This window comes from Portunus trituberculatus, chromosome 16 (genome assembly GCF_017591435.1).
Source record: "Portunus trituberculatus isolate SZX2019 chromosome 16, ASM1759143v1, whole genome shotgun sequence".
NCBI lineage: Eukaryota > Metazoa > Arthropoda > Malacostraca > Decapoda > Portunidae > Portunus > Portunus trituberculatus.
This window is the reverse complement of record NC_059270.1, coordinates 15,492,212-15,505,842: the sequence shown is the minus strand read 5'-3', so window position 1 is coordinate 15,505,842 and position 13,631 is coordinate 15,492,212. Positions and strand designations below refer to the sequence as shown.

Below are 13,631 nucleotides of genomic sequence, written 5' to 3'. Positions count from 1 at the left end.
GTAATATGTAGTTTCATTTTCTTTTCCTGTTTTGCACATCATTTCATATATCTGAGTTCGCATTTTCTTGACATGAAAGTGCAAAAGTTCCTACTTTTACGTCAAATTCAAATGCCCAAAAGGAGAGAGAGAGAGAGAGAGAGAGAGAGCGGTGTTATCGGAGCTTATCGGGTTATTTCTTAGCAGTGGGTTCTGCCATGAATTTTTTTATATGGAATAACTTTGCTCTCAGAGGTCATAACATGTTAAAAACTACATCATTGTACTCAGAATAACACAAAGAAATATGTTTTTATAAGGAAAAAATATTTTTAGCATTTTTGACAGGTGTGATTTTCCCCGTTGTAACAGACGGAAGGTAAATCAACCCTCCATACTTTAAGGGTTAATGTTAATAATAAAAACATGTTAATTTAGCCAAATAAATAGAGTATTTTGTAAATATTTTTTGGGACCACATCCCGCATCCCCCCTATTATCTATTGTTTCTCATGATAATTACATGTTTGTTTTACGCGAATTTTGATATATGTGATACCTCTTGGAACACATCTGTCGCGTAAATGGAGAGTTACCTGTACATAATTTGAAAAGTTATTTTTGCTGTTAAAGATTACTTACATCAATTATCTAGAGCATTTTGTGAATATTTGATGTATGTATTTATTTTTCAGGCTCTCATAATTGGAAATCCAATCATGTTAATTTCATGAATCAGGGTATAGGCATAAATGGAAGAGAAGGAAAATACCCATGGAATAGGGTTGGCAGAGGTATGAGCAACCATTCTGCTTCTTTTGGAGAAATTCAAGGACTGCCACAGAGGATAGGACCAGCAGACACATGCAATGGTGGTGGTGGTGGGTCTACTCGACAACCAGACCATGGCAGGAGAGGCAGACAAACCTCCAACAGGCCTTGGGGAGGTGAGTGGCAGAAGTAGCTGAGTGGTTTGTTTGTTAAATATAATGATCAGGAAAGTGATGAATGGTAATGTAGGACTATGTAATGTAAAGTGTTGTTTTGTTGTTGTTATGTTAATACAGTGGAACCCCGTCATTTGTACACTGCCAATTGTACAGTGGAACTATGCGTGCTTTGGGATCCTAGAGGTCTCCAAGCGCACGGGTTCGAATCCTGTCCACGGTCTGAGTGTAGGTTGGGCTTCCTCACTCAGGGCAACGGTTTCCTAGCGGGTGGGCTTTAAGATAGGAGGTACCCTAAAAAGTATCCCCTTTAGCCCATAAATTCCTGTGAAAAGCCCACATGGTATAAAAAAAAAAAAACTCACCATTCATCCCAATTTAACCTGTCATTCATACACTTTTCCCACTATTCGTACAGCAGTAAGTTGTAGCATGGTCTATAAATAGATGATTCCTTACAAATAACAAATTTCATAAAATAAAACATTATTTGGCATTTCAACTACCCAAACACTGGTCAAAATGGCCTCTCAAGGGCAATAACTGCTTGTGCTTTGTTGATGGTGGATGTTCTACGCACATTAGCTAATACTGGAAATTTTTGCATTACTTACACTTTTTTATATCATTAGCCTATCATGTCAAAGAGAAAGAACTGTACCACACACCAGCAGTGTTGCCTAAAAATGATTAGGTACAAAACAAGTACAGTAAGCCCCCGAATTTAGCGAAATCCAGCTTAGCGAAATCCTTAGCGAATATACTGCGCTACACTGTCCCGCCTCCCGCTCGCTCTGAGCCAATCGCGTGTCTGTTTGGCCGTGAAGTCAGCCCCACAAAGCCTCCGGCATTCCTGCTCGACACTTGAGCTATTGTGTGTTAATCCAGCGTGTGAACTCATTTTTTGTGCTCCCATCCTCGCGTTTAGCAAGTTTCGCTATCACCATGGCTTTCACTAGTGGTTCACAGGGTGCTGATTCTCGTGAAGGTGGCGATGTTGCAGCTGTTAATGGGGACTCGAAATGGGGACTTTGGGCGGACGAAAGACTGATTGGTATTTTTCCCTATTTAAAGTAGTATTCAAATTTGGCGAAATTCCAATTTAGCGATGGTTTCAGCAACCTAATAGGATCGCTAAATGTGGGGGCTTACTATATGTATGTGAAAAATATGAAAAATAGTGGAAGTGAATTACATCCAAGTCACAAGTCCTGGATGTGTGTAACTAAAACATTTATATATATATCATCATGCTTCGGTTGAATTCAAAGCAACAATATATTTTTTTCACTAACACTGAAGCAACGAGCAGATGCGGCACTGATACGTCACTGATGTGTGTGAATTGGCCTTAAACTGACGCTACCCCAGCCCTAAGGAGCACAACTTCCTGCCTTTCAAAAATAAGCTTGACCTTATAAGAAAGTGTGAAGCAGGTATAGGTTTATAGGGACAAGTACCGTGAGACCACTGCATCATGCAAGTGTTTTTATTTCCAAAATTGTACTGTACAGTACCCTAATGTGTTTAATGAAAAAAGTTAGATATAAATGAAGCCTTTAATAGTACTGATTTAATCTTAGTTAGTGTATTTTGGAGGTTATAGTGATGTTTTGGGGAGTCTAGGCTGGAGGAGGTTGGTCCCTATCCCCCCCTAATTCTTAAGTATCCTATAGGAAAAATTGCTTCACTATTTGAATAAATGCTGATTTGACTGATGAAAAACTGCCCTAACCCGTCAAATTACGAGGATCCACTGTATATGTGTGCATAGTATGTGTGTTTGTTGTGTATGTTGTGATGGATGTGTGCGGATTTTTTGGAATGCATGCATGCGCATGTGTGTAGATGGATTGGGATGGATGTATGTGGATGGCATAGGATGTATTTACCCAGTTGTATTTACCGAGTTGTAGTTTTACAGGGCCTGCCTGGGCTTTACGCTCGTGTGGGCCCGTCTCCATATCTACGCTTATCCAATTTCTCTTTAAAACTATGCACACTCGTTGCTGACAACTTCCTCACTCAAACTGTTCCAAGTCTTAACACATCTTTGTGGGAAACTATATTTTTTAACATCTCTCAGACATCTTCCCTTTCTCAGATTTTTACTATGCGATCTTGTGCTTCTAATGTCATGTTCTTCTCTGAGAATCAATTTCTCATTATCCACTTGATCCATTGCGTTAATCAATTTATAAACTTGTATCAGATCCCCTCTCTCCCTTCTCTGTTTCAGGGTTGGTAGATCCATAGCCTTTAGTCTCTCCTCATATGTCATCCCTTCAAATTCTGGAATCATTCTTGTGGCCATTTTTTCTAGTCTCTCCAACTTTCTTATGTGTTTCTTTTTATGGGGGTCCACACTACTCCTGCATATTCCAATCTGGATCTTATTATAGTACTTATCAATTTCTTCATAATTTCTTTGTCCATATAGTGAAATGTTAATATTCCTTAGCAAATCATACGTCTCTCTGAAAATTCTATCAATATGGTTTGCTGGTTGGTTGTTTTCTTCCATCGTCACTCCCAAGTCCTTTTCCTCTTTTACTTTCTCCAGTTCTACTCCATCTCCCATCTTATAGATTCCCACTGGTCGTCTTTTACTCTTTCCTATTTCCATGACATGGCTTTTGTCCACATTGAATTCCATCTCCCATTTTTCACTCCATTTCCAGATCTTGTTTAGGTCTTCCTGCATTATTTCATAATCCTCATTTTGCTTTATAACTCTGCACACTTTCCCATCATCCGCAAATAGATTTATGTAGCTGTTCACTCCTCTGGCATGTTGTGTGTATAAATATATATATATATATATATATATATATATATATATATATATATATATATATATATATATATATATATATATAGATAGATAGATAGATAGATATTTATATATATATATATATATATATATATATATATATATATATATATATATATATATATATATATATATATATATATATATATATATATATATATATATATATATATATATATATATATATATATATATATATATATATATATATATATATATATATATATATATATATATATATATATTGTGAGGGCCACCGCATTATTTCCCCTTTATTTAATTATATTATATGTGTAGCCTCTGCCCACCCAAGCGCGGGCTGTTGCTGTTCCGCTGTGCGGCCAACCCCCTCTCTTTGTTTCCACCATTTTGTTGTGTCTGCGAGCCTCGCCTTAGTAACCAGCCAGTCTTCAGCGGAGGTAGACACGTGCGCTCTTGGTTTCTGGCACAGGGCTGTTCTGGGTGCTCACCAGTCTCGGTCTGGGAGTTGTGCCCTCCTTTTTGAGTAGCTGGTTTGCTGCTGGTTAGGCCGTGACGGTGTGGAGTAACGGGCTTGTTGTTCCAAGGGAAGTGAAGCAGGGTTGGCTGCATTTCCCGTGTTTTTGCATTCGTCCCCTCTTGTGAGTGGCGACGCGGAGAGACACGTTACTGTCTCGTCCTGATTGTCGTTTTGTTGGTGGCCGTGGTCACCAGTGTGGTTTGGTGGGCGGCTGTGTGCCCCCACCATCTGTTGTGTAGTATCAATTGTATACTGTTTATAGTACAGAGTTAGCCTTCAGCGGAGATAGACACCCCTCTCGTCGGTCTGGCACAGTGAGAGAGACGCGTGTTGGCTGGACTTTCGAAGTACTCGTTAGTCATCGGTTTGGGAGTTGTGCCCTCCCTTTTGAGTAGCTGGCTTGTTACTCAGTAGACCGTGGCTGTAGAACAACGGGCTTGTTGTTCTGAGAAAGTGTGGCCGGTAGGGGTTTCATTTCTTGTGCGTTCGTCCACTCGGGTGGGAGCGCGGAAGAGAGACACACTTTGTCTCGTCCTGTTTGTTTGTTGGTGGCCGTGGTGACCAGTGTGGTTTGGTGGGCGGCTGTGTGCCCCCCACCATCTTTTGTATAGTTTCAGTAGTATACTGTATTGTAGTGGTAGTAGCCACACACACTATTGAAGGCTGAGAGGCTTCATGTTGGCCAGTGGTGCGTAGTTGTCGTCCGCCAGACTTGTCTGCGACGAGTATTTGGACTCCGTGTATATTGGTTGTCACCCGTAGGTGGTGTCTGGGCTTGTGTGTACATCACCGGATGTGCTGTACACATCATATATTGCAGTAGTAGTAGGCTAGGGATGTCAGTCTGACAGGTGTTAGGAAGTACTTGTCGTAATAGGATAGTATAGTAATATACTGCGCGTGTTGTCACAGTCTGTGATTCATCACTGTCTGTGGACAAGGCGTACGGAGAGGCATTAATACTTCATAGAGAAGTGGGAATTGTCCTTGTGGGCGGTTTCTCTAGGGGGTATTAAGGCCTCGCCCTGTTACACATAACATCTACCATTTATAAATTCTACTTGGTTGGGCACAGGAGGAGAAGGAGTTGTTGAGGAGATTCCCTTACAGGGGGGGGAAATTATACCCTGTTGGCGACCTTGAAAGAACCTGAGGGTTACGGCGGCTGTGAGTTATAGTAGTGGGGACTCTGTGGAGTGTTTTATAATCCCCACTGTACTGACCGTACCAAAGTTGGCGATTTTGCCAGAATAACACTCTAGTGAGCTGTAGCAGTTAACCGCAGCCGTGTGGTGTACGTTACATAAAAGTTGGCGACCTCGCCAGGATAAACCAAGTGCTCTATAGTGTGTAGTGTTATTGTGTGGGGTATTATTACCTATATTATTTTATTGTTTGTGAGAACAAGTCTCTGTGAGCACCATGGAGGGAGTTATTGGTCTTTTCACCCCACCAGTGGAGGGTGAGGATGCGAGTGTGAGCCGGCGAGACTCACCACGTGGGTATGATGAGTCGTTGGCCGCGCGTGGGGTCAGTGAGGACGCACGTATGTCTCATGATAACGGACGTGGCGGTCCCCGTGAAGGTGATATGGGATATATTAGCCCTGGCAGAAGTATCGGAATCAGGGGAGGCTCCCGACGATCTAGTCCAGCAAGTAGTATTGCTGATAGTGTCCAGTCAGCTGCCAGACTGGAAAAACTGAGATTAAAGCTGGAAATGAGGAAAATGGAGATAGAAGCAGAAGAGAGGCGAGAGTTAAAAAGACTAGCTGCTGAGGAGAGGGCTAGAGAAGCGGAAGAAAGACGAGAACTTCAGAGACTAGCAGCAGAGTAGGAGGCTAGAGAAGTGGAAGAGAGACGAGAGTTAAACAGACTAGCAGCAGAGAAGGAGGCTAGAGAGATGGAGAGAGAAAGGGCAGATAAAGATAGAGAGTTGGAGTGGGAGAGAACTCGCCATGCAGTAAGTACGCCTGGAGTTGTTGGTAGTGTAGGAGGAGGAGAACAGAGTGTAGAGCGTACTTTAGTTCAAAGTCTCCAGCTAGTCCCCGAATTTGATGAGGCTAAAGTAGCTGAATGGTTTGTTTGCTTCGAGAGGAAAGCCAAGGAGTTTGCTTGGTCTCGAGAGAGATGGGTAGGCTTGGTTGCGAATAAACTCGAAGGAAAAGCCTTGGAAGTTTATGATAAAATGTCAGCTGATGATCTGGATGATTATGAGGAGTTTAAGGCTGACATCTTGCGGGCATATGAGCTGCGACCAGAAGCCTATCGCTTGCAATTCAGAGGAAAGAGGAAGCGAGCAAGTGACTCCTACCTCGAGTGTGCTCGTTCACTGGAGCAAGTGTTTGAGAGGTGGATTGCAAGCGAGGGTGTTGACTCTCTCTAGGCTGCTACATGGGCTGATGATTATGTGTTGGCCCACCGTCCTTTGTAGCAGCCTGGGAGTTGGAGTCGTAAGGAAGGTGGTCCTAGGGGAGGCCCAGAGAGTGGTGGCAGTTCTTCCTCGGGCTCTCTAGGCCACTTTAGGCGATATACTGGATTCGGCAGTAAGATGGGTTTGGGAAAGCCCCAGGCCCTTACCTCTCCTTCTTCTGCGAAGGATGGGACGGCGGGGAAGGCGGCCCCTAGAACGCCCAAGTATGATTACCAGCCTACGTGCTATCACTGCCGAGGAAAAGGGCATTTTAAGTTCAATTGCCCAAAGTTAGTAACAGCTGAAACTCCAAAGTCCTCGCAGAAACCAGTTGCCTTGTTGGTGTGGCCTGACACAGTTCGTGGTGATGAGTTGACTGCTCCTTCAGGCTTTAGAAGTGAGAAGGCACGGCGTGTGCCTGAGTTGTGTTTGGAGGAGGGAGAGCAGGTTGGCCCACCTGTCCCTCCCCCTGTTGCCTCGCCCGCTGTTGTTAAGGATAGTGAGCTTGACTGGTGCCGTCCTTTCCTGTGTGGAGGCACTGTTGAGATTGATGGCACCAAGTATCCCGTCACTGTACTGCATGATACGGGAGCACAGCAGTCAGTGTGCCGAAATGTCACTGGGAAGAAGGTGACATCTAGCCAGGCAGTGTTGTGTCATGGACTTAACACTGTGGAGGAGTTCGTGATGGCTGAGGTGATGCTGTCATGTCCTCTTGTCACTGCTACGGCTCAGGTAGCAGTGGCAGACGAACTGCCAGTCGCAGGAGTGGACTTCCTGCTTGGGAATGATTTGGCTGGTGGTCGTGTATGGATCCCAATCTCTGATGAGGAGGAGGTTGCTGAAGAGTCTGGGCCAGTGGTGCAAGACTCTGTAAATGTTGTTACCCGCTCTCAGGCCCACCGGGCTGAGAGAGAGCCTGCTACTACCCAGGAGGCTGCTAGCAGCCAGGTGGGATTAACTCCAGATGAGAGTAGCAGTGCTGATGTGGTGGAGCCAGTGTTGGGCTCACCATTGAGTTCTGGTGTAGAGTCTGACGGTGACGGCGTGGAGTCACTTGTTAATGCACCAGACTCGGCTTTGGGAGTTGTTGCTGAGAGTGAGGACGGATTGTTGGGTGTAGCTGAGTTGTTTGATGGTTATCCTCACTCTGCAGAGCACTCCGGAGGGAGAACTCGTGCTGAGTCGCTTCCTGGTGTGGAGGCTGGGGGCTCTGTTGTTCAGCACAGGCCCCAGCATGATAAGTCAGGCAGTTTGTTGGAAGTTGGCGCCCAGGGTGGGGAGACTTCCAGTTCTGCGGGGGATTGGGAAGTTTCTCCCCCCTGTGGAGCATCGTGGAGGCAGGGAGCGAGCTGTTCCCTTGCCTGGTGACTGCCTGGCTGGTGGTGATGTTCCTTCTGAGGACTCACCGAATCACATGGCAGGAGCGGAGCAGCCTAGGCCAGCTCTCCGTCCTCGATGCCGTGTAGGAGGTAGGGTTGCAGCGTTGCCTCAACCCCATGACCCTATAGTCCCCCTTTCTCTTACCCAGCTAGAGCCTGCAGAGCTCATTCGTAAGCAGCAGGAGGACCCAGCGTTGGCCTCCTTCTTTCCTCAAGTGGGTGAGGGAAGTGAGGAGTTGGAGGGCAGGGAGGAGTTTGTCTTGCATCAAGGGGTGTTGTGTCGTAGATGGCAGGAGAGTGACGGTGGTGAACTACTGCAAGTAGTTGTGCCGCATAAGCTGCGTGAGGCACTTGTGCTGTTGGCACATGAGGGGCCCATGGCTGGACACCTGGGCATCCGAAAGACCGTCGCTCGCCTGCGTCGCAATTTTTGGTGGCCCAGCATGTCTGGAGAAGTAGCCACGATTCTTAAGTGCTGCCACACTTGTCAAGTGGTGGGCAAGCCTAATCAGACACCCCCTGTGGCACCACTCCACCCCATCCCTGCTGTTGATCCTCCCTTCACGAGGGTTTTGATTGATATAGTAGGTCCTCTGCCTACTACCAGGGCTGGTCACAAGTATTTGTTGACCATAATGGATGTTACCACGCGGTACCCTGAAGCAATTCCCTGAGAAGCACTCACTCTAAGGTGGTGCTGAAGGCTTTGTTAACCTTCTTTACACACTTTGGATTGCCAGCAGAGCTGCAGTCCGATCAGGGACCAACTTTACTTCAAAGTTGTTTAAGGATACGATGACTGCTTGGGGGATCAAGCATATTGTGTCCAGTGCTTATCATCTGCAGTCTCAGGGAGCCCTGGAGAGACATCATCAAACTCTCAAGACCATGCTCAAGAGTTTCTGCATGGAGAGATAAGGATTGGGACGAGGGTGTCCCTTTGTCTTATTTGCGGTGAGAGAAGCGCCCACTGAGTCCTTGGGTTTCTCACCCAATCAGCTAGTGTTTGGACACCGAGTGCGTGGACCGCTCGACGTTGTTCGGGAGGCTTGGTGTCAGCCATCGCCTGAGCGCCCTGTCTCACTGCTTAAGAGCCTCATGAGCAGTCGAGAGATTAGCCAAGGCATTAGAGGTGGCGCAGGCCCACCTGTATAAGGCCCAGCAGAGTATGAAGGGGTATTATGACCGAAGGGCCGAGTATCGGAGTTTTGCCCCTGGAGATGAAGTGCTCATGCTGTTACCACTTCAGGGCCAGCCGCTTGCTGCCCGCTATAGTGGCCCCTATGTTATAGAGAAGAAGGTAGGTGACCTCGACTACCTGGTGGTCACTCCTGACCGGCGCAAGAGGGCTCAGCTGTGTCACGTTAATATGCTGAAGCCCTGTTTTTGTTCTACTAGCCAGAAAGGCTCTTTTAGTTCTGCCGTGCAAGAGGCATCTTCAGTTTTATTTTTCTGCCGGGAGGGAGAGGCTCCAGAAGTTATTGGGCCTGAACCTGTTGTTCCTACAGGGCAGTGGGAATGGAATAGCCTCCATCTCTTGAGGGAAAAGGTTGAACATTTAGGGGATCAGCAAGATGAGTTGCTTCGGCGGCTGAGAAAGTACTCCTCTGTGTTTAGCAGTGTCCCGGGCCTCCTCTCTTTGTTTCCACCATTTTGTTGTCTGCGAGCCTCGCCTTAGTAACCAGCCAGTCTTCAGCGGAGGTAGACACGTGCGCTCTTGGTTTCTGGCACAGGGTGGAGACACGTGTTGCTGGGCTGTTCTGGGTGCTCACCAGTCTCGGTCTGGGAGTTGTGCCCTCCTTTTTGAGTAGCTGGTTTGCTGCTGGTTAGGCCGTGACGGTGTTGAGCAACGGGCTTGTTGTTCCAAGGGAAGTGAAGCAGAGTGGGCTGCATTTCCCGTGTTTTTGCGTTCGTCCCCTCTTGTGAGTGGCGACGCGGAGAGACACGTTACTGTCTCGTCCTGATTGTCGTTTTGTTGGTGGCCGTGGTCACCAGTGTGGTTTGGTGGGCGGCTGTGTGCCCCCACCATCTGTTGTGTAGTATCAATAGTATACTGTTTATAGTACAGAGTTAGCCTTCAGCAGAGATAGACACCCCTCTCGTCGGTCTGGCACAGTGAGAGAGCGTGTTGGCTGGGCTTTGAAGTACTCGTTAGTCATCGGTCTGGGAGTTGTGCCCTCCCTTTTGAGTAGCTGGCTTGTTACTCGGTAGACCGTGGCTGTAGAACAACGGGCTTGTTGTTCTGAGGAAGTGTGGCCGGTTGGGGCTGCATTTCTGTCGTCCACTCAGGTGGGAGCGCGGAAGAGAGACACACTTTGTCTCGTCCTGTTTGTTTGTTGGTGGCTGTGGTCACCAGTGTGGTTTGGTGGGCGGCTGTGTGCCCCCCACCATCTTTTGTATACAGTAGAATCTGAATCTCGATCATAATTGGGACCAAAAATACTGATCGAGATTCGAAATATCGAGATATGAAGTTATCTTCTTATAGAGAAAAATGTAATTGGGACCAAAGCTTTGGCAACTATCTATATTAACTACGTTAACCTTGAATCTGTGAATATTTTTTTTTCTTTTTTTTGCCAATGTCACTGATTTCTTCTCTTCATCCTTCCTGCTTTTTAATGCCCGGATTTTGAATGTCTGGGGGAGGCCACAGGTGACTGGTACACACTACACTCCACAAGTTGCCGCTAAGTGGGAGAGCAAACGAAACAATCGCATTGCCATGTGCCATGTTTGTTATGATACAATAAAATGAAAAATGTGGGACATAACATTCTCAGGCATACGAGCCAACGAGGTTGTCGATGCTGCTGCCAAGATGGCCCTGACAGACCATAACATTACCCTGCTCACCCTGCCAATCTCCACCTCCGAACGCCTCATCGCCCACACCCGTCAGTCCATATGGAATGAATCCCTCACCCCTGTCTTACAAACCACCTCAATGGGCCAGTACCACAGTGATTCTTCCCCACAACCATGGGTTGGACGTTGCCCTCATGCATCTCCGCCTCGGCCACACATGACTCACCGCTCACCTTCACCACATGAGCCTTGCCCCAGACCCATACTGCCCTTGGTGCATCAGCATCCCTGAAACTATGAACCACTTCATGCTGGAGTGTCCACGCTTCCACTCACATCGTGTGGTGTTGCAAAAACAACTCTGTGCCCTGGGAGTAACCACATTTGACTTGCCCACCCTGCTTGGGGCGACAGGCATCGACTCGTCACGGCAATCAGCAGTACTTTGCCTCACCTGTGCCTTCCTCAACAAGACTAACCAACTGCAACGCTTGTGAGAACACCACAGGCATCTCTCCAGGGCTCATAGGATCGTAATAGATTGTCGCAGCCCTTAACAACAACAATAAAGTGAAAAATAGCAATTGAGGTTTGTGTAATTTGATTGAGATATGTGAATTGTGGGTTTTTGATGGTGCAATTGAGATGCGAAATATCGAGATGAGATTGATCAAGATTCGAGATTCTACTGTAGTTTCAGTAGTATACTGTATTGTAGTGGTAGTAGCCACGCACACTATTGAAGGCTGAGAGGCTTCATGTCGGCCAGTGGTGCGTAGTTGTCGTCTGCCAGACTTGTCTGCGACGAGTATTTGGACTCCGTGTATAGTGGTTGTCACCCGTAGGTGGTGTCTGGGCTTGTGTGTACATCACTGGATTTGCTGTACACATCATATATTGCAGTAGTAGTAGGCAGGGATGTCAGTCTGACAGGTGTTAGGAAGCACTTGTCGTAATAGGATAGTATAGTAATATACTACGCGTGTTGTCACAGTCTGTGATTCATCACCGTCTGTGGACAAGGCGTGCGGAGAGGCATTAATACTTCATAGAGAAGTGGGTGGAATTGTCCTTGTGGGTGGTTTCTCTAGGGGGTATTAAGGCCTCGCCCTGTTACACATAACATCTACCATTTATAAATTCTACTTGGTTGTGCACAGGAAAAGAAGGAGTTGTTGAGGAGATTCCCTTACAGTGGGGAGAAATTATACCCTGTTGGCGACCTTGAAAGAACCTGAGGGTTACAGCGGCTGTGAGTTATAGTAGTGGGGACTCTGTGGAGTGTTTTATAATCCCCACTGTACTGACCGTACCAAAGTTGGCGATTTTGCCAGAATAACACTCTAGTGAGCTGTAGCAGTTAAGCACAGCCGTGTGGCATACATAACATATATATATATATATATATATATATATATATATATATATATATATATATATATATATATATATATATATATACAGTCAACCCTCGGCTATCGCGACTTCGGCTATCGCGTTTTATTGGTATCGCTCACCCATGAAAAGCAGCTAAAATTTCATTATCGCGACCTCAGATGCCTGTTATCGCGCACCCCGCCATGACGGCATGGAATATTTGAGCGCTCATTGGCCAAAACCGTCTTCCCACCAAGATCAATTCGGCTATCGCGTTTTCGGCTATGGCGCGGTTATTTCGGTCCCAATTGGGCGCGATATCTGAGGGTTAAGTGTATATATATATATATATATATATATATATATATATATATATATATATATGTATATATATATATACACACAGTCAACCCTCGGCTATCGCGACATCGGCTATCGCGTTTTATAGCTATCGCTCACCCATGAATAGCTACTAAAATTTCATTATCGCAACCTCAGATGCCTGCTATCGCGCGCCCCGCCATGACGTCATGGAATATTTGAGCGCTCATTGTCCAAAACCGTCTTCCCCCAAAGATCAATTCGGCTATCGCGTTTTCGGCTATGGCGCGGCTATTTCGGCCCCAGTTGGGCGCAATAGCTGAGGGTTAAGTGTATATGAAAAAAAGTATTGGTGCCAATACTGACCCCTGTAGCACTCCGCTTTCTACTGCTCTCCACTTGGACTTCATATCTTTAACTACCGTCCTTATTTCTCTCCACCTCAAATAATTTTCCATCCATCTCAATGTGCTTCCTTTTAAGCCACCCTTCTCCTCTAACTTCCACAGTAATCTTGCATGTGGCACTTTATCAAACGCCATTTTTAAATCCAAATAAATGCAGTCAACCCATCCCTCTCTCTCTTGTACTCTATCAACTATTCTAGAGTAGAAACTCAGTAAATTTGTTACACACAACCGACCTAATCTAAAACCAAATTGGCTATTTGATAATAATTTGTCATCTTCAAGAAACTTGATCCATTGTTTCTTTATTACTCTTTCAAATGTCTTGCATATTATACTATGGTGCGTCCACTCTATGAAGTCCGTTCAGGGCAGGGCACATTCTGGAATTCCCATGAGTGCGACGTTGCCAGTTCGACTCCCAATTATCAGATTAAGTACCGACCCACCACCATCTGTTAATCTCTCTCTCTCTCTCTCTCTCTCTCTCTCTCTCTCTCTCTCTCTCTCTCTCTCTCTCTCTCTCTCTCTCTCTCTCTGTATTATTATTGTTATTGTTATTATTATTATTTAGGTAGTGTGGAAAAAGTTGAAATGAATAATAATAAATAATACTACGGCCTTAGTTTTGGTCTATTTTCTCTCAAACTTTCAGAAAACCCTTTT

The 13,631-nt window shown here is 45.7% G+C and overlaps 1 protein-coding gene across 1 annotated transcript in view; it reads left to right on the top strand.

The window, feature by feature from the left end:
- Positions 1 to 13,631, top strand: part of LOC123504511 — a 100,782-nt gene that overhangs the window by 63,894 nt on the left and 23,257 nt on the right. The window contains exon 4 of the mRNA XM_045255083.1: positions 675 to 926. Within this exon, the coding sequence (XP_045111018.1) occupies positions 675 to 926 (252 nt within the window). The remainder of the gene's footprint in view (positions 1 to 674; positions 927 to 13,631) is intronic.